Source organism: Trichechus manatus, unplaced genomic scaffold, assembly GCF_000243295.1.
Source record: "Trichechus manatus latirostris isolate Lorelei unplaced genomic scaffold, TriManLat1.0 scaffold00126, whole genome shotgun sequence".
Taxonomy (NCBI): Eukaryota; Metazoa; Chordata; class Mammalia; order Sirenia; family Trichechidae; genus Trichechus; species Trichechus manatus.
The window spans coordinates 1598008-1620276 of NW_004444062.1; the positions used below are offsets into that span (position 1 = coordinate 1598008).

The following is a 22269-nucleotide window of genomic DNA, read 5'->3' on the forward strand; positions in this document are numbered from 1 at the left end:
GCCATCTAAGATACTCCACTGGTCTCATCCCTTCGGGAGCGAGGGAGAATGAAAAGAACAGGATACAAGGAAAAGATTAGTCCAAAGGACTAATTGTCCACGGCTACCAAGGCCTCCACCGGACTGAGTCCAGTACAGCTAGATGTTGCCCGGCTACCACCCTTGACTGCTCTGACCAGGATCACAACAGAGGGTTCTGGACAGAGCTGGAGAAGGATGTTGAACAGAATTCTATCTCACAAAATAAAGACCGGATTTACTGGCCTAAAGGAGACTGGAGAAACCCTGAGAGTATGGCCCGCAGACCCCGTTTTAGCTCAGTGATGAAGTTATCTCCAAGGTTCACCATTCAGCCTGGGAGTCGACAGCCCCATAAAACCAAATGAGACTAACGAGGTACAGTGGTCCAGTTACAAGGGCCAGAAGGCAGAAGGGGACAAGGAAGCTGGTGATAGGGAACTCAAGGTTGAGTAAGTATATTGTTGATGTGTTGTGAGATTGTTAACCATTGTCATAGGGGAACATTTGTAGTAACTGTTAAATGAGAAACTAGTTTGTTCTGTAAGCCTTCATCTTAAGTGAGAATAACTGCACAATTGGAAGAGCGTAGTCAATGTCACTGAACTGTGCATGTAGAAATTTTTGAAACGGTGTATCTTTGGCTATGTGTATTTTCACCAGAAAAAAAAGGTTGAGAAGTTAGAGGGTTGCCATTTTGTGGGGTTGTTAACCAATGTCATAAACAATATGTGTAGTGCTGTTTCATGAGAATCTATTTGTTCGGTAAGCCTTCACCTGAAGTACAATAAAAAATAAAAAAGATTTAAAAAAAAAAACATTGCTGTCGAGATGATACTGACTCATAGCGACCGTATAGGGCTAATCCACAAGTCTAGACTTTTCTCTTGGAGAGTGTTTTCATATGTGCACTGTGATTCTAAACCATGTTTCTTTGCAAATGGAAAACTTAAGAACTCATTTGCTTTCCATACGTTCCAGCCCACTTCGTAGTCAGTTATGTGCAGCTGAATCTGACCTTGAACTTTATGTGATAGAACCTTTAAGCACGGTTAATTACACTCAAGTCTTTTCTGCCTTGTTAACGGAATCTGATGTGTTATACTCGATGCTGTAAGTTTAGACGCAAGTCATGGAAAACCTCTAGTTGAACTATACAGAAGGTAGTTTTCTCTGGCCACTCAAATTCTCTCCTTTTCTCTGACCTTTCTTTTCTTTCTATTACACACTGCTATAAACCGTTGGCTTATGTAACTCCTCAAACTCACCTACTCAGACTTAATTTATCTGTTTACCGTTTAATTTTTTTAAGTGCTTTTGGGAGGAGGAACAGTAGGATCATGTGGCTTGTGATTCAAGGAGTAAGAGTGTTGGGAAGCAGTGGATAGAAGAGGCTGTATGCAAATAGTAACTGTCTTTGGTTCTAGTCATTTACAGATAGCAGCCCATCATTATATTCCAGAGGATCTACTTAGCTTAATTAGATTATGAATTTCGTAAGAAGTGGAAAAGATTTCAATACCATTATTAAATGATAGTTATAAATAATTATCTCGAGCAATCTTCTAAGTGAGTTATTTAAGCAAAAGATTAAATCAGCCTTTCAGCTCAAACTTTTCTAATACATTAGAGTTTTAATCTTACCTGTGGCACAGTGGTTAAAGCGTTTGACTGCTAACCGAAAGGTTGGTGATTCAAAACCATCAGTGGCTCCTCAAGATAAAGATGCGGCAGTCTGCTTCCGTAGAGATTTACAGCCTTAGAAACCCTATAGGGTCACTGTGAATCGAAATCTACTCAGCGGCAGTTGGTTTATATACTAATTTAAGGAGCCCTGGTGATGCAATGGTTAAGCGCTGGGCAACTAACCAAAATGTCAGCGGTTCAAACCCACCAGCCACTCTGTGGAAGAAAAGATCTGGCCATCTGTTTCTGTAAAGATTACAGTTTAGGAAACCCTATGGGACAGTTCTGTTCTGTCCTGTAAGGTTGCTCCATGGCACACAACAACAACATATGCTAATTTAAGATCCTTCAGATGACCAGACCAAACCAAACTAAACCCGTTGCCGTCGAGTTGATTCTGACTCATAGTGAGTAAACCCTATAGGACAGAGTAGAACTGCCCCATAGAGTTTCCAAGGAGCGCCTGGTGGATTTGAACTGCTGACCTTTTGGTTAGCAGTTAGTAGCTCTTAACCCCTATGCCACCAGGGTTTCCTTCAGTGGACAGCAAGTCTGTATTCCTAGCTACCCATTGCAGTTGAGTTGATTCCAACTCATAGCGACCCTATAGGACAGATTAGAACTACCCCGTAGAGTTTCCAAGGAGTGGATGGTGGATTCAGACTGCTGACCGTTTTATTAGCAATCGAGCTCTTAACCACTGTGCCACCAAGGCTGTATAAAAGTGCTGTGGGTTGTGCCTTCAGTTTTAAAATTCCTGAATGCTCTCTGATTCTTTCCGTTACCACATCCCCACTGATGTTTACTTATAAAATTGATATGGGAGGAAAGGATAAAAACATTGAGAAACAGAAGTTAAAAGATATTTCTCTTCTGTCATGGGTGCTATTTTGTTTTCTTAATCATTCACTTTTTCACAATCGTTCTTTTTGTTTTTTAACTTTAGAAACGACATAAAGCTGATAATGCAGTCAACAAGAAACAGACACAAGGTAAAATTTTACTTCTTATTTCTCATGTGTGTCAAATATTCTCACAGTAATATATATACAAATCATTTCAATAAAATGTAATTCATTTGAGAATACTGTGTACCTTTTAAGTTCCTGCTCCAGGGTAGATTCTCGCTTTGTAGCATTTATTAGCATGACGCTTAAATTCACGTTACAGTGATGTATAGTGGTAATACTTTTGAAAAGGCAGCATTCTTAATATATTTAAGTGCCTCACAGCAATGCTGTACCTAGTACTGTCCATAATGTCTTCAGTAGTTTTGACAATGTTAAATACTATAAAATCTCTATATTTTGTTTGTAATCTGCAGCAAGTACTCTAGAAAACATTTATAGAAAATAATCAGATGTGGTTACTTGGATAAAAAGCATATTGGAAACACACTCATGCCAAACGTGCAATGATTTATGTTCCAAAAATAAAGAAAATTAATAAAAACAGGCCAGCATGGCATTTTGACATGGCTGTTTTGGTGTCAGTGACATTTTGACGCAGCCAACAAATAGTCCATTATCCTCTCAGATTTTAAAAAAATACCCAGGAATGTTCAAAACACATCTCAGTGCATCCCTGAGCCTCACCCCATCTGGGAGTCCCGTTTCGCTCTCCAGTCCCCTGATGTGATGAGAATCAGTGGTGTCTGCAAACATTACCTGGTAATTAGAAACAGTATCCTTATACTTTATTGCTGTTATTTTTATGGAGACTTGTCAAAATGCCTTACTTCTCTTCTCACTATCTAAAGGATTATCTACTGATTTATGATACATTTTTGGAGGGTCCATTTATTAAAATGTCACTTAATAAATTTACAAAATATTTACTGAGATTGCACTATTTGTTACGGGACAGATCCAAAAAAAAAAAAAGTATAAGATGGGAACCTTTACTTTGACAAGCGTATAACCTATTTATTGAGATAAGTTCATTAAAAGTCATGTAAAAGCACAAGGTATGAGATCACTGCTGCATCTTGTGTGGAAAATGAAACCAGACAATTTCAAAGTCTCTTTAGTTTTCTATGGCAAATAATGGTTCCTGTGTCAAATACCCTGGGAATTACAAAGATCAAGAGAAAAATGTACGACAACTTGAGCTAGATTTAGAATTATGGGTGGACTTTGGATGAGCAGAGAGGCGTAGGGAAGACATTTTATGTGTGTGTTGGTTGGGAAAGGGAAAAGAGAGGTAATTGTGAACAGAGGTTAAAAGACTTGTTAGATTGCTTTGTGGGACTATTGTTAGAGTACCAGGTGAAGAGAGGAGGTTCATATCAGAGGGACACAAACACTTGATTGGAAAGGTAAGCTGGGGCCAGATTTTACTAGGCCTTGAATGCCAGGCCAAGGAAATTCTGATTTCTCTTGTGTATAATGAATATCTCTGGAAGAGTTATAAAGCTAAAAAGAGACAGGGTGAAAATGTGGGTTAAGGATGTAGAGTTGAATGAATTGGAGAGGGGGGTATTAGAAGCCTGGGGACTCCAGGAGTTTAGGTGTAAAGGAATAACCATACAGATTGAAAGGGGTGGGGAGAACCCACGTGCTTTAGGTACTGGCATTTGTGGCTATATGCAGTTTTTGCATTTATTGCTGTGTTGCTTAGAATAGTAAGTAACAGCTTTAGAAACAAAAAGATGTAATTTTTTGCCCCCAACATGTAACGTATATTGTAGCAGAGGGTTCTTATCTCAGGGATTGACAGTTATTTATTTTCAAGTCTTGGCCTAAGAAGTTAACCTAATAGAGTTGAAGAGTAAACATTATATCTGTGATGATTTTTAACTGCCACAACTTGCATGATAGTGGTCCTGTTTTCCGGGTACCAAGGACCCCTGGTGGCGCAAGCAGTTTGTGCTCAACTGCTAACCTAAAGCTTGGCGGTTCAAACTCACCCAGTGGTGCCATGGAAGAAAGGCCTGGTGATCTATAAAGATTACAGCCAAGAAAACTGTATGGAGCAGTTCTACTCTGTAACACATGGAGTCAACATGAGCCAGAATTGACTAGTCTATATAAAACTCATTTCGAAAAATAAAATATTAGGGCTTAACAGCTGTAAAAATGATTTTAAACAGCAGATTACTAGGAAAATCTATATCCAAGAAGTTATGGCTTTTATTTTAGGTTGACACTTGAAATTGTTTCTAAGGAATAGTATCTTTCTTTTTTCCCTTTCTGTAGCTTGTTGAGTAGGATACTGTATGCTGTCAGATAACTCAAATTGCTTAATATGAAAGCTATCTGTTGTCATTAGACCAGAATGAAATTCAATTTGCTTTCCTGAATTGAGGCAGGAGATGGTGTGTAGGAGTAGGAAGGGGGTATTTTTGACAAATAATTAATTTCTGACAGACTTAATGAGTATTAAATTTAAATTTCATTTTCCAGATGTTTACCAAGACCACATAGTATGTCAAAGGACACCTTTCTCTCACATTTAAATATTAACCTTTTTATATTCTTAGAGACATGAACATTTCCTCTCTTATTTTGCACTGAGGCACTAGAGAGTGACTTTTTTTTCCTTTATCGTTCTCTAGCTTCTTCAGAAATGTAAATTCATGATTCCATTTCCAACATTTTCAGTCATTTAAGTATAGACAGGCACCTGTCTATGCCTCATTTCATCAATTAGTGAACTAAGTCAGGGATTCTGGACCTAACTCAGAACTTCACATTCTGATGTAAAGTCAGAAGAACACTTTACATTATTTTTTTTTTTTTATGATCAGCCTCAGCAGCTACTCTTTCTTTCTTTCTCTCTCTTCTTTGTTTTTTTTTTTGTAAATATATCTATTACACAAATTTTGCCAATTCAGCTTTTTACAGGTGTACAACTTATTGACAGTTACAATAATCGGCTATGCAACCCTACCCTTAATCAGTGCAATATTTCCATCACCGTTAACCCCCCTTTCCCCCTCCCACCCACTGATAAACTTTGTTCTATATACATTTGTCTTTTCTTGTCTTTTTATATAAGCACAGTCATACAATATTTGCCCTTTTGAGAACACTTTGCATTTGAGCCTATCATCAGCTTTGCTTTCAGAAACAAGGCATTTCTTGCCCTGGAGATATACAGGTAGGTTAGGGTCCTCTTATGTGTTCCCCATAGCTCTTAGCCCAAGGTCCTGTCCGTAGCAGGTGCTCTGTATGTGCACGGCAGATGAATCGGTGAATGAACCACTCCCCAATACTTGAGTTATAGATAAAGAAGGAAGGAAAGGGATGAGAAATGGAAAGGGACCTTCTTGAAAATTTATCATCAGGAGTATGAGCAAGATGATAGGCAATATTTTCATACACTGTGTTCCAGACTGTTTTGTAGGCATTGATACAAATCTAATGTGGCAGAAGTCCTTGACACTTCTTTACCTTCTTTGTTGAAGTCATTATATCATCATTTTACCCTTGCTTTGCCTCTTGTGAACACAATACTATGTTCACTTGTCACGTCCATTATTCAAAGTCCCAGAGCACTGCCATTTTCTGAATGCCCTGGTTTTCCTTGCATCTAAACTTACCTCCAAGTTCTCTTATTTCTTGTCTTAATATTTTAACTCAGTGTATGACATACCTTCTACCATGTATCTACACGTACACTGGAGGCAGTCTCTTTTTTTCCCTGAACTGAGTGGTTTTGCCAAATTTATCTCTGCAGGAATTTGTGAACAATAAATTTCTAATTGTCATTGTAGTATATAAATTGATGCTGATCCCTATATGAATTTGTTGTGGTGGTTGAGCTAGATTTCTTTTTCCATTGTAAAAGTTTGCTTTCTTTCTTTTTTTTGAAATGCTGTTATGATTAGCATGCCATTATTTCAAGAGAAATGACACTGCATTTTCGTCTAAAAACGAAACCTAGAGACCTGAGAAAAAGGATGTAGTTCAAGTGCAGACCAAGATAGATATTTTGCAGAATTAAAAATGCCTCCTAGTGAAATAGTCTTGATGGAATATAGTTCCTGAAGAAAGATGTGTGTACATTCTGCAGGTAAAAATGCGTGAGCGATATGACTGTGACATCTGATGTCTGACAGCCCATTGATCACCTGGCTTGATACCGTAGTTGAATGAGGGCTACCATTACTACAGTGATATGTTTTAATACCTGTTTTATTATTTTAGTAAGTAATAGATTAGAATAAGTCTTTGTTTAATAAAGCAATGCTCCTCTGTTTCAACTTAGAAAAAGACAACATGAAATTCTTTTAAACCAGGCACATAAGCTAAAAATAGAAGACCCAGTCATTCCCCCACATCTTCCTTCCTCTGAGCTACAGTGGCCTTTTCTGAAGTGGGATTGAGTTGACAGTGGCAGATAGCCCATAACAAGGCTACTTCCCTGCAGAGCACATAGTTACTTTTCTCCAACTGGAATCCATCTCACTTTTAAAGTCCTTTGTGAAAAACATGTTGGGTTGCTGTGGGTTGAATATGTTTTGGATTTTTAAACCTTCAATGATCTATTAGCAAGACTAAGTCCATTGTTTAATTTATTCCAGTGTTGTCCAAAGGAATCACAATATTATGCTAAGGGTTTTAAAATAGCATTCTCTTTTGGCCTTATTGAACAAGGGAGTCTGCTCCCCTTTTGTCTGCCAAGAGGCACCTCCATATCTGATCCATCTTTTTTGCTACCTCTACCTTGGTTTGGAGCCTATAAATAGTTCTAATAAAGTGTTGTCTTTATGATCCTAGGGCTTAAAAATTGAGCACATATATGGAAAAAATACTGGCCTCAATAACTCTAGTCATGTACATGATTGTTAGTATTTTCAGATTATCACAAAGATTTTAGGATTATATAAATTGACCTAGTTAGGTGCCTTAGTTGTCTAACCAAAAAAAACCAAACCCATTGCCGTTGAATCAATTCCGACTCATAGCGAACCTACAGGACAGAGTAGAACTGCCCCATAGAGTTTCCAAGGAGCACTTGGTGGATTCGAACTGCCAGCCTTTTGGTTAGCAGCTGTAGCACTTAGCCACTACGCCACCAAGGTCAGAAATATCACAAGTGGATGATTTTAACAAACAGAAGTTTATTTTTCTCATGGTTTAGGAGGCCAGAAGTCCAAGTTCAGGGTGCCAGCTCTAGAGGAAGGCTTTCTTTCTCTGTCAGCTCTGGGGGAATGTCCTTCTCTCTTCAGCTTCTGCATCCTGGTTCCTTGGAGATCTCCATGTGGCTTGGCAATCTATCTTCCCCTATCTCTGCTTGCTCAATTGCTTGTTTAATCTCTTTTATATCTCAGAAGAGATTGACTTAAGACACCCTGCACTAATCCTGGTTCAATAATTTAACAATGAAGACCCATTCCAAAATGGGATTATAACCACAGGCATGGAGATTACAATTTACAACAGATATTTTTGGGGGACACAGTTCAAGCTATAACATTAGGTATCTTCAGCAATAGCTAGGGACGGAGAGGAGATATTGATTTGTGGGGAAGTACAGCCCTACATTGCCTGTCATTTGTCCTATAAGTAAAAGTTGCACACAGAAGATGAAATCCCACTGAGGAAATTTAGGAACATAGTTCAAGTGAGAGCACACATTTCAGGGTTGGGTCTATGACTTTGCTCTTTGCTTCATTTCCTGTATGCACATATATCACTCAATTTGTCTTTTATTCTTGAATTTAAACTAGATAATCTGTTTTTATGGGCATTTTCCTCCCATCTGTTTTTGCCAAATGTAAATGAATTATATCTCCATTTTTCCTGGGAAAAACAGATTGTGATACAAAATTAGAATATTTGTTATTTCATGTCAGTAAATCTTTATTAAACATCTACCTGTGTAGGGCCCAGTGCAGACAATGCAGAGACAAACAAACCTTCATTCTTGCCCTGTAGGAAATTATTATCTGGTGGGGAAGATGCTCACCCAGGGGCACCTCAGAGGACAGGCTCGATGATCTGCTTCTGAAAGGCCATAGCCTTGAAAACTCTCTGGGGCAGTTCTACTCTGCACACATGGGGTTGCCATGAGTCAGAATTGACTCGATGGCAGCTAACAACAGCAGGGAAGACGCGATGCTGCTGGATATTTTAATACAAGGTTAAAAAAATAATAATAATAAGGACCACATAAGAGAGGCAGAAAGAATGTGGTGGGGATTCAGAAGTGACATCTGTGAGGTTCACAAAGAATGAGTGGAATTTCTGTAAGCAGAGATATCAGGTGGTAAGGGGCATTGGCCTGGGGGAAGGACTAATATAAGCATTACTATGGAAATGGGAGAGCATGAGATATATTCTGGGAAGAGCAAATCATTTATTTTGGCTAGAGCTTAGGATATGTATCAGGGAGCAGTGGGGGCAGGGATAGGAAGGCAAGTCAGGGTGCTATTCTGGAGGGCTTTGAAAATCAAGGTGAGATGTTTGGAGAGAATGAAGGGTGGTGATAAGTTTCCAGCCATACTTTAGAAGGAAGAATTTGATAGCAGTGGGGGCGGGGAGTGGGAAGAGCACAAGGGGAGAGATTGATTTTTGGCTAATTCGAAGAGGGGACTCTATTATTAATAACAAGTGCTTGAATTAGGGTAGTGATGGTGAGAAGGCAAAGGAAAATACACAGTGAGTAGATTCACCTGGACTTGGTGAGGGAAAGGAAACCCAGCCAAATACCAAATGCTGCAGAGTTAAAGGAGAGCCAACAGTGAGGTAGCCCCCACTAAGTCCTGAATTTATGAAGTCACCTCGAGAGTAGTTTTGGTGGTGCTGTGAAAACAGAAGCCAGATTGCAAGGAATTGTGGTATGATCGGTTGGTGATGCCATGGAGTAGATTTTTCTTTCAAGAAATTTCTCAGTTAAGAACAGGAAAAGGAGAATGATTGATGGCTCTGTGAACAGGATTGAGGAGAAGCATTTTGCTATTAGGGGATTACTGACCCTTGTGCTATGATTATAAGAGTCCCTAGATGGTGCAGATGGTTAAGTGCTTGGCTGCTAACCAGAAGGTTGGTAGTTTGAATCCACCCAGAGATACTTTGGAAGGAAGACCTGGTGATCTACTTCCAAAAAATCAGCCATTGAAAGCCCTATGGAGTGCAGTTCTACTCTGCAACACATGGAGTTGCCATGAGTCGGAATTGAATCAATGACAACTGTTTTTTCTTGGGCTATTGACTACATCTCACCCATGTCTGTTTTTATAAGTCAGTGATTCTCAAACTTGAGCCCTGGCAAAAACCAGCTGCGATTGAGTTGATTCTGACTCACAGTTGTGAGTTGCAGGGTAGAACTGTACTCCATAGGGTTTTCAAGAGGCCTCTAAAACCAAACAAATAAACCTGTTGCTGTCAAGTCAGTTCCAACTCATAGTGACCCTAGAGGACAAAGTAGAACTGCCCGTAGGATTTCTGAGATGCTGCTGGTGGATTCAAACTGCTGACCTTTCGGTTAGCAGCTGAGCTCTTAGCCACTATGCCACCAGGGCTCCACTCAGAGACCTCTGAAAAAAAAAATCTGTTGCCATTGAGTCAATTCTGACTCATAGTGACCCTATACAACAGAGTAGAACTGCCCCATAGGGTTTCCAAGGAGCGGCTGGTAGATTGAAACTGCTGACCTTTTGGTTGACAGCCGTGGCATTTAACCACTGTGCAACCAGGTCTCCCAAAGGCCTCTAACCAAAAGAAAAAAACAAAACTCATTGCCATCGAGTCAATTCCGACTCATAGCCATCCTATAGGACAGAATAGAACTGCCCCGTAGAGTTTCCAAGGAGATAGTGGATTCTAACTGCCGACCTTTTGGTTAGAGGCTGAGCTCTTAACCACTGCACCACCAGGGTCGCCCAGAGACCTCTAGATGGGTTCAAATCGCCAACCTTTAGGTTAGTAATCAAGCATGTTACCCTGTGTGCTACCTAGGAACTCCAGAAACCCCTGGAGGACTTGTTAAAACAAATTGCCAGGACTCATCCCTAGAGTTTCTGTAAATCTGGGGTGGAATTTGCATTTCTAAGAAATTCCCAATGATACTGATTTTTTTGTTGAGGAACCACACTTTGAAGACCACTGTTAAAAGATTTGTGAAGTAGTATCAGTTCATTTGATAAGGTATAAATATCCTATGGTTGAGAGGGGAATTCAGAAGTTCCCTTTGTCTTTGGTGTCAGTAAATTAAAGGTTTAGCCAAGTAGATAGTTGTGTAGTTAACTGAACAAGCAAGTGGATGCAAGAGGCTTGTACAATGTTAGTTTGGGCCACAATGAAGTTTTTGCTTTAAAGTCTTCTTTGGATGTAAGGATACAATATAAGTGAATTAATGCTTTAATATGGGTATGTTGGTTTATCTTCTTTGGCCAGTTCAAAACCATACCCTCAGCCCACTCTAACCCTCCTGAAGCACTGAAATTCCTCTTAAATGATTACTGCCAGATACGAATTGGAGCATACTAACTTTTCCATGGTTTTTCTGTCTTCTGTGATATTGGTAGTTCCCATTGGCTTCTTGGATGACTCGCGTCTTGTTACCTGCTTAAGAAGTGTCTTGATTGCCCCAGTGACTCCTGTAATGGCCCCAGTGGCAGATCATTTGTGATTGGTGTGGTGGCATGCTCCTCTCTGAGAAGCCAGGTTGAAATCTGAATGAGCACCTGCATCTGTGCAGCATTTGACTGAGTCCTGAAAGCCTGCCACTCCCTCCAGGGCTTTTGGTTAGGGAATTCCCAAAATGTTTTCATTTCATAAAAGAAACCCATTCTAACAAAGCTGTTAACTTAGTATCCTAAGTAAAAACAGGTTAAATTTGAGGTATTTGTTGAAAGTCTGAGCACACACATGTATTCTGCGAGACTAATTAGGCTGTGTGGAAACTCTAGCAGGTGTCTTTGGATGGAAATGAGGAGAGGTGGAGGAATCTTGCATTTAAAAGCATGAGATGTTACAGCACCATATGGCAGGACATTCTGATAATTCTGTCATAATTTTACTCTCACTCTCCTTTCTTGGCCATCACTAATCATCTCCTCCTCTGTGGCTCACTTTTTTGAACTCATACTCTGGAGGCAGAGTAGAGAGAGGCTCTGTTACTTTTGGTGCAAGGAGGGTAAAGGCCCAGCATTCTTTCTTGCTTCCTCTAAACCTAGTTGGAGGTGGGTCAGAGGAGGTCAGTGATTAAAAATAACTAGGTAGCTATTTCAGTCACCAGCATAATACATGTGGTATGGTTTATTTTAATTGTTCTAAGGGTTGGGTGTTTAGGAACAGATCCAAAGGAGATACCATAATGAATTTTATGATCAACTTTTGTCTTTGGTCTGTATTCAAGCTTTGATTTGCACAGAAGCCTTTTTGTGTGTTGTGAGCTTGGTTTTAACTTCATTCGTATGTTATACTGCTCTCTCTATCCTAAGACTGTGGATCCCTGGTGGCACAGTGGTTAAGAGCTACGGCTGCTAACCAAAAGATCAACAGTTCGAATCCACCACCTGTTTCTTGGAAACCTCTGGGGCAGTTCTACTCTGTCAAATGGGGTTACTATGAGTTGGGATTGACTCAAAAGCAGCTGTTTTTTGTTTTGTTTTGGGGTTTTTTGGTATCCTAAGATGGATGTAGCCTCAAGTTTGAAGACGCTGTGCACTTACATTCATTATTTCTTGTCCTCTGGTTTTGTATGTCAAGAACAAAAGGAATTGCTGATGTAGAAGTTAAAAAAAAATAAAAAGTGGAGTTGCGGGGAAGGGAGAGACAAATGGGACTATATTCTCGTCTCTAAGAGGCCTGCAGGTGATGGCCTCCATGGACCACATGTTGAGTAGCAGAGTTTTGTAGTATATTCAAATAAAGGTTCTGTTTCATTAGGATTCTAACTCAGTGTAGTGACATAAAGGTAATTTACAGTTTGATCCAGGCCACCGTAGCCTTCAGAATAAATACTAAATACCCATCAGACTGACAAAATTTAAATGATGGATAACAATTATGCTGGTCTGGATTTACAGAGTGGAGCTTTATATGTTGCTGGTGAGAGTGTGGATTGCTGTAGATTTTTAGGAAAGTAAACTGGTGGTACCTGATAAAAGTAAAAACGCAAATACGCTGGAACCAGCAAGTGGTCCATTTGGGATTCTCTCCTATAGGATAAAAGCATGTAAATATATTTCAGTGTTCTTTGTAATGGCAGAAATAATAATAATAATTTTAAAAAATGAAAGTAAGAATTTCTACCAGGAGAGGAATAGTCGAATAAATTATGATATATCCATTTTGTGTAAAATAAAGGGATTTCCAGCTGGACTGGGACAGCTGTGTGCTTATCTCCGGGATTCCTGGAAATGGGATGCTGAAGCTTGCCCAACGTGAGGACAAGATGGAGTAGCTAGTGATTTATAATGTGCTGTTTAAAGTCTGAAACTCTCCTGGAGGCCCTCAGGACTAGCTTCTCTACTTTTTATAAGGATGCGTTTACCTTCTTTAACTGGTTACATAACCTGGCTTGCCTTAATTGACCAGTTGTATATAAAAGGCCCCACTGGAAACTTTTGCCCAGGTTTCCCTGCAACTAAGATTTCTCATACATGTCATTGAGGTTCGTAATCTTTGTCCTGGATGACTGAGAAGGGACCTTGGGGAGCTGGACGTAGAAGTCTCTGAGGGCCCCATGTTTGTCTTGCCTGTGCTTTTCTTTTTCCTGCCATACCACATCCTTTAACTTGATTACAGCCTTTTGTGAGTATATCCTGAGGAGGTCCTGTGAGTCTTTTCAATTATCTGACCCTAACTGATGCATCCATACAATGGGGTATTATATAGGAGCCCTGGTAGCATAGTGGTTAAGAGCTGTAGCTGCTAACCAAAAGATCAGCAGTTCAAATCCACCAGCCGCTGCTTGGAAACTCTATGGGGCAGTTCTGCTCTGTCCTATAGGGTCGCTGTATGTCAGAATTGATTTGACAGCAACGGGTTTGGGGGTTTTCTGTTTTCTGTTTTAAAAACGAAGGAGCCCTGGTGGCTCAGTGGTTAAGGTACTTGATTGTCAACCAAAAAGCTGGTGATTTGAGACCACCAGTGGTTCCCTGGGAGAAAGATGTGGCAGTCTGCTTCCGTAAAGATTTACAGCGTTAGAAACCCTATAGACTCGCTATGAGTCGGAATCGCCTCACCGGCATTGAGTTTGGTTTGGTTTTGGTTTCAAAAATGAGTTAAGTCTCTATGCTTGTCCTGAAAGTACCTATAATAAATTAAGTGGAAAACCAAGTTGCAGAGAAATAAATCTGAAAAAGAAAAAAAAAATGTGTATGTGTACTTTTGTCTAGAGAAAGGTGTGGGAAGATGCATTAGTATTCCTTTCTTTGTGAGAGAGCAATTGAGATAAGGAGAGCTGTCAACTTTTACTTTGTATATACCACTGTGTTTGGCTTGTTGCAAGCATTTGTAGTTTGTTAGGAAACATCAATTGAGTATATGTTTAAAAGTACTTAAATGTTTATAGCACACCACATTTTCCATTGCATCTCTTTGGTGATAAGTGAGAGACAACGTGTAGGTGGAGATGGGGATGAGGAGAGTAGGAGAATGTACTGTTTGAGAAGAAGCAGAGATCCCCTAGTAGGACAGGTGAATTGAAAGAGGTATATGCAGGAAAGACCATTGGAAAAGCAAAATAGTTTAAATGTGGAGAGAGCAGCAATCCAAGCAAGATTGGAAAGAGAGGAGCAGGTGTGGAGGATAGAGAAGTAAAGCAGATTTGGAGGAAATGTATTCTGTGGTCCATGAACATAGCACTGGCTTCCACCCTTCTTTGTGGGTGAAGACTCCTTGGCCTGGTCTGTTGAGTCTGAGAGGCCAGTTGTGACACTTCTGTTGTGTTAAGTGGAACCAAGTAGAGTGGTTCAGGGCTATGTTTAGAGGTGAACTAACAAACGCCTGAGAAGTGGCAGCATTTTAAGGAGGGCTAGTTTAGGTTACAGAGCTGGAAGGGGTGGCCCTGTGCTGACATCAGAGGACAGCTTATGTTAGTGCAGCTAATGGTTACATAACTGTTCCCAAGAGCTCACGCTGGAAATCATTTTAGTAACTTATAAGACTGGGAGGTCTATTTTAAATAAATGTTTGGATAGTTCATTGTTATCGTTTTATATAGCAGTTAGTTTACATAGTATAAATGTTCATGATTTTAAGCGTACAATTCTGTGAGTTTTAGTATAGTCATAAGATTGTGTTCTATCACCATTGTCTAATTCTAGAACATTCTCATCACCCTCCCCCCCCAAAAAACCCATACCCATTAGCAGTCACACCTATTCTCCTCTGCCGCCGGCAAACACTAATCTACTTTCTGTCTCTATGGATTTGCCAATTTGGGACATTTTTTATAAAAGGAATCATAAAGTATGAGGTATTTTGTGGACTGGCTTCTTTCACTTAGTATAATATTTTCAAGGTTCATGTTGTAGCATGGTCAGTATTTTATTCCATTTTATGGATGAATATTCCATGGTATGAATATATCACATTGTGTTTATCCTTTCATCAGTTAATGGACATTTGGGTTGTTTCCACGCTTGGCTATTATGAATAATACTGCTATGAACAGTCATGTACAAGTTTTCGTAATGGTAACTCTATGCTTAACTCTTTGGGGAACTGTCAGAGTGTTCCTACATAGCTATTTTTAAACATCATGCATATGTTTCTTGTTGCTGGTTCATGAACTTTATTTATTTCTATTTTGTTGCGTTTTTGGTGTTGGGTTTTCGGTGAAGGTTTACACAGCAGTTTAGGTTCCCATTCAACAGTTTCTACACAAGTTGTTATAGTGACATTGGTTACATTCTTCACAATCCATGAACATTCTCATTGTTTGCATTCTGGTTGATCCATTTCCATTAATCTAGTCTCCCTGCCCCCTTACATTCTCATCTTTGTTTTAAAGTAGTTGTTGACCATTTGGTCTGTGCATTTGGTCTACGCGTATGTTGTTTTTAACACAAAATTTACTAAGCAGCCAGGGTTGTATCTTATGTAATTATTATTATGGTTTCCTGTAGTTCCAAACACATGGGGATACTAGTGGATGCAGCCATCCATTCAGCAAGTACTTACTGAGCACCTTTGTGTTGCTGTGTCATAACACTGGGGATATAGCAGTGAGAAGGTCTCCGTTGCTCATGGATCTTACAGTCTGAATGAGGAGAGAGCCCTTAAGTAAATCCTCTCTCAAATACGTAGTAAAACTGTGGTATATGCTCTGAAGGAAAAGCGCACAGAGCTCACTGAGGGTAATAAAGGAGTGAATGTCAACCATATCTCCCTGAGGAGTGGTGTTAAAGCTGACATGTTGAAGACGGGTAGAAGTAAACTAGATGAGGAGGAAAGGAAAGAGTGTTCTGGCCACAGGAAACGTGCAAAGGCTTTGAGGCAGGAAAAGAGGGTGGTGTCTTCACCACAGGGGATGGGAGGTTGAAGGGACTGGTGGGAGTGACAAGACGTGATGATGGGGAGTAGCACAGGCTGCTTCATAAAAGACCTTATAGATTTTAGCTTCATTTTATGAGCCAGGGAAGCCAGTTGAAGTGTCTTGAGCAGGAGGGAACCTAATCTTGTTTGTGTGTATATAAGGATGTATGGATTTATATGTAATTATACATTATATATATGTGTGTGTGTATATATATATATATATATATGTACACAGAGAGAGAGTATATATGCCGGAATCAACTCAATGGCAATGGGTTTTGTTTTCTTGTATGCATAATATAATTGTGGTGTATATATTTAGAGTGGAGAATTTAGAGTGCAGAATCGATTCCAACCCATAGCGACCCTATAGGACAGAGTAGCACTGCGTCATAGGGTTTTCAAGACTGTAAACCTTTATGAAGCAGACTGCCACATCTTTTTCCTATGGAGCCACTGGTGGGTTGCAACCACTGACCTTTTGGTTAGCAGCTGAGCTAACCAAATATATAAATTATTATATATCACCAGTATGGCTATACTGTGGAAACTGAATTTGAAAGAGAGCAAAAGTGAATTCTGGAAGCTGTGAGGCTAATACCTTCAGTTGGGAGATGATGGTTACTTGAACTGAGGGGTGCTTGTGGTGGTCATGAGGATAGTGATTGTCTTAGTCATCTAGTGCTGCTATAACAGAAATACCACAAGTGGATGGCTTTAACAAAGAGAGGTTTATTCTCTCACACTCCGGGAGGCTGCAAGTCCAAATTCAGGGCGTCAGCTCCAAGGGAATGCCTTCTCTCTCTGTCGGCTCTGGTGGAAGGTCTGTGGCATCAGCCTTCCCTTGGTCTGGGAGTTTCTCTGCACAGGAACCTCAGGTCCAAAGGACACGCTCTGCTCCCGGCACTGCTTTCTTGGTGGTATGAGGTTCCCATGTGTCTCTGCTCGCTTCTCTCTTTTATATCTCAAAAGAGATTGGCTTAAAACACTATCCAATCTTGTATACCTCATCAGTATAACTGCTGCTAATCCATCTTATTAGATGATAGTGATTGACGTGACAACACATAAGGAAATCATATCAGATTACGAAATAGTACACCATTATACACTACTGGGAATCACGACCCAGCCAAGTTGACAGATATTTTGGGGGAACACAATTCAATCCATGACAGTGATGTTAGAGAAGACTTTTAAAAAATGGCAGAATTTGAGATACTTAGGTCATAAACAGGACATTTTTGGTAGTAAAAAATTATTCCAGATTTTTGAAGACTTTTTGACATAATAAATGTAGAAGAGTTTAAAAATAAAGAGATGGACATTGAGGCATATGAGTATAATAAAACTGCCAAAAATCATGAGAAAACATTGTTAACAAACAGAAATTAAGTTGCTTAGAAAGTATTGCTACAAGAAAAAAAAAAACAAAAAACCCACCAGAACTAGTACATGAATTTAACTAAGCTATGGGATTATGAGATCAGTATACAAAAGTTTAATGTATTTCTATGTACTAGCAAATAACCACAGTTTGAATCCACTGGCTGCTCGCCGGAGAAGGATGTGAGTCTGCTCCTGTAAAGATTTACAGCTTTGGAAACTATGGGGCAGCTCTACTCTGTCCTGTAGGGTCACTACGAGTCAAAATTGAATTGACTCGATGGCAACAAGTTTTAGTAATGACTGACTGAAAAATGGAATAAAAAATTACAATATTAAGAGAAAAAAAACATCAAATATCAAGGAACAAATCTAATGAAAAACAAGACCCTGTACACGCCAAACTACAACACATATCTCAGAGAAATTAATGAAGATGTAAATAAATGGAGAGATATACCTTGGTCATGAATTGGAAGACTCACTATTGTTCAGATGTCCAAAAAAAAAAAAACCCAACCAAACCCATTGCCATTGAGTAGATTCTGACTCACAGAGACCGACCCTACAGGGCAGAGTAGAACTGCCCCATAGGGTTTCCAAGGAGCGCCTGGTGGATTCAAACTGCCGACCTTTTGGTTAGCAGACATCGCTGTCAGCCACTACACCACCAGGGTCCATTCTCTCCAAATCAAAACTCCAGGAGTTTTTTGTTTGTTTGTTTGTTTTAAGAATTAACAATTTGATTCTAAAATTTATATTGAAATGCAAAGTACTTAGAATAGCCAAAGCAATACTGAAAAAGAACAAAGTAGGAGGACTTAACGCTACCCAATTTCCAGACTTCCTATAAAGTTACAATAATCAAGACAGTATATATTAGTGTAAAGATACGCAAATAGATCAGTGGGATAGAGTCCAGAAATCAATCCACTATTGTGCCGCATCAATTTAATGAGAAAAGAAAAATCTTTTAAACGGAATCTTAGAAATGTTGATTGTGAGCTCAGTACAAAAATGCATACATACTGTATGATTCAGTGTATATGAAATGCAATACCTATCCGTGGTGATAGAAAATAAAGTGGTTGTGAGGGGTGGTGAAGGAAATGGATTACAAAGGGGTGCAGAGATCTCCTGGAGTTCAGTATCTTGTTTTGAGTGTTGATTACATAAAACAAAACCAACCAAACCCATTGCACACAAATGGATTCCAACTAATAGCGACCTTATAGGACAGAGAACTGCACCCTAGAGTTTCCAGGGAGTGCCTGGTAGATTCAAACTGCTGACCTTTTGTTTAGCAGCTGAGCTCTTAACCACTGTGCCACCAGGGCCCTGCATTGCATATGTAGACATTTACAATTTTTGAAACTCCTTGAGCAGAACGCTTAGGATCTGTGCATCTTGTTTTAAATAAGTTATACCCAGATTTAAAAAAAAGAAAACCTCATGAGCATGAGCCAGGAAGTTACCCTGAATAAAGGAAGCAGGCTGGGCATAAGGCAGCAGGAAACTATGAAGGCAGTGGTGGACTGCTGAGCCCCATCTAAGGTGGTGGCTACCACTCTGTCCCAGCCATATGTCCCAGTGTGGGAATTGAACCTAGTGTTTCCTGAGCTTCTAAGCTTTCTAGGCAATCCTGAGTTCTTAATTTTCACATCAGATCCCTTGATTTTAAAATATATTGTTTATTGATTAAAAAAAAAAAAAGTATTGCAGTTGGGAGAACGTTAGCTAATTGGTTCGTAAGAAAATAAATGGCAATAAATAGCTCTAGATGCTATTGCATATTTTTTTCTAATTTAATTAATGCAAATGTATAGCCCAATCATTCAATGTCCATTAACCTTGATTATAGTGGATTTGAGCAGCACTTTGCCAGCTCTCTTTGTTCAGTACTTACATTGTAGGCACTGGATTAAGTGCATTGAAGGGGAGAGTGCTCTTTTTTATTCTAACATTTGAGGAAGGTACAGTTATCCCCATAGGACAGTGGTGGTACAGAGATAGAATTCTTGCCTTCTAGGTTCAATTCCTGGCCGATGTACCTCGTACACGGCTACCACCCATCAGTGGAGGCTTGTATGTTGTTATGATGCTGAAAAGGTTTCAGCAGAGCTTCCAGACCAAGATGGACTAGGAAGAAAGGCCTGATGTTCTACTTCTGAAAATCAGCCAAGGAAAAACGTGTGGATCACAGTGATCCAATTCCTAACCATTCCTGGGATGGCATAGGAACAGACAACATTTCATTCCATTATGCATGGGGTCGCCAAGAGTTGGAGGCCAACTTGCGACAGCTAACAACAACACTCTTATCCCCACTTTTCAGAAGAGTTTACATCATTTTCCCAGCGCACACTGCTAGGTAATGGCAGAGACAGTCAAACCATATGCTCTGAACCCCTAGTATCCCACAAGCAACATCAAGGAGCAAGTTTACTCCTAGGATCAGTCTGAGTGAACTCTGCAGGGATTAGAGGTTTATGTATCAGGATAAATTGATCAATTTTAGGCACACGTGGTTGACATCCTTGGCCCCTCACTGTATGAGTACTGTGAAAATTAGAACTCTAACTCATATACTAACTGATATTATACTGGAAATATTTTTATTTCACCTCTTCAACTTAGAATTATTAATACTTTTAAATAAATGAAATTGATTCACCCAAATGCGTTGTACAGTGTTGATTCTTGTATTTATCGGTTTGTTTAGTGAGCATTTGTGTGCCTTATGTGTCAAGAATGCTGTGAGGTGCTAGAGATAAATGAATAAGACACAGCCCTTGTCTTCAGGGAACTTCAAAACACCAAAAGACTGTATTTAGATTACAGTTATTTATATTACAATACTGGTTTCAAAAAATTGTTGGTATATAATAAATGTTAGATATGCTATCTAACATTTTGGGATTATTATCATTGTGTTTTATTTCAGAGGGTTCAGTTAAGTCTTGTCTCTTCTAGTATCAAAAGAAACTGAACCCAGCATTTGTGTACCTACAAATTATTCATTCAGCAAATATTTACTGAGTAGCTACATTGAGGCAGGTACTAGACTGTTTACAGGGAATATAGTGATAAACAATATTAGCTATGTCCTCATGGAATTTACTGTCTGGATAATTTGTCAACTGACCTTGACTTACTCTTTTTCTTGAGTTCTGATTGCTATGCTACCTGTCTTACATTATTCTCTTCATTTACTTTTTGTTCTATTTTTTTGTGTCTGCTATCATATTCAGTATTGTGCTGCAGACACATAGCACTAAACATGTACTGAGTAACTTCACTGCTGTGAAGTAGTAATGAGACCCTAAGAAATCTCTACTCTCCTATCATAATTTAATAGTAGCCTCCTCTTTTACTTTTTCTTAGTAAAATATATGTGGCAACTTTTGCTTCTTTTGCATTGTTATAAACCTGAGGGGACAGATTGTTTATCTGTTGGCTTTATGTGTTAAATTTATATTAACCAGTTAGAAATCTATTTATTTCCTTCCATGCTTGTAATTTACTGTTTTGTTTTCATTATTACTATTATTATTTGTTTGTTTTAACATTGCTACTCTTGCGGCATCTGAAAGTTTTTAAGCTTGTCACTCCATTGTTCACATCATTTTTGTGGCTTTCTCCTTCAGCCGAGCCCAGAAATTCCCCTGTGTGCTGAAGAGCCTTTGGTAATGCCAATGAGATTGTCCTGTTAGTGATGTGTTATTGTGGGGTCTAATATGTCCATTTCTTGTTTCTAATTCTTTATATAATTGTACATATCCTTATCTGTGAAAACTGCTACTGGTTATTTATTTGAAGCTTTCATTTAAAATGACCATTTTATCAGAAATAGCCTTTTGATGGTAAGCCATTCTTAAACTGTCACCTTTTCTCTTTCCAGTTTTGAGAAATGGTGCTTGGGAAATTGTTCACTGGGAAAAGGTATGTATTGATTTTGATTTTGTTCCAGGAGAAGAAATGCATAGAGGTGTACTCTAGAAGATGTTAATTTTTTATACAATCTAAGCAATGGTCAAGAATTCTTCTAATACAAAAACTATTTAATTAATGTTGTAAACATATCAGGTTGTCACCTCCATTTAATATTTTGGCAATATATTAGAAAGACTATTACAGTTATTTTGAAAAGCAATATTTAGAACTTTTTTGTTCTTTCATGGTATACTTTGAGTACTGTTTTCATTTATCCATGAAGTGTTTTGTGTTGTAATTTTTTGCTTTAATCATCTACTGTCCAAGTAAAAATAAAAGTTTGAGGTCTGATATTTCACATTTGTATATTTTATCTCAAACTCATACATTGTGACTAATCACATTTGCACACTGTTAATACCTTTAAAAAAAAAAGTCTTACAATCTGAGCATCATCTACTAATGAGCTGAAAATCTGCTTCATAACATCAAGAGATTAATATGCTCAGAGGACCTTTAATGGCAGTTAGTGAGTTGAGTAGTAATTTAACAGATGTTATCAAAATGTTCATCCTTTTCAGACTTCACTTTCAAAAGGTAAGTGATTATTAGTTCTCCCTTAGCTTTAGAAGAACAATTAACCTCTGATCGACACAAATGAATAAGCTTTGTGCCTTGGTAAAAGACTTTTTGGAGGCCAGGGCCTGATACCCAGGAGTTCTCTGGGCTTGTGGGATCGTTGCCAGGACAGTAAACGTGTAGCTTACGATCAGTTTAAGGGCCACGTCCTTGACTCTGTCTTGTG

General features: G+C 39.0%; 1 protein-coding gene across 1 annotated transcript in view; it reads left to right on the forward strand.

The window, feature by feature from the left end:
• Window positions 1-22269, forward strand: part of ATP8A1 (ATPase phospholipid transporting 8A1) — a 280252-nt gene that overhangs the window by 58500 nt on the left and 199483 nt on the right. The window contains exons 6-7 of the mRNA XM_023738968.1: window positions 2651-2696; window positions 21433-21473. Coding sequence (XP_023594736.1) covers window positions 2651-2696; window positions 21433-21473 — 87 coding nt within the window. The remainder of the gene's footprint in view (window positions 1-2650; window positions 2697-21432; window positions 21474-22269) is intronic.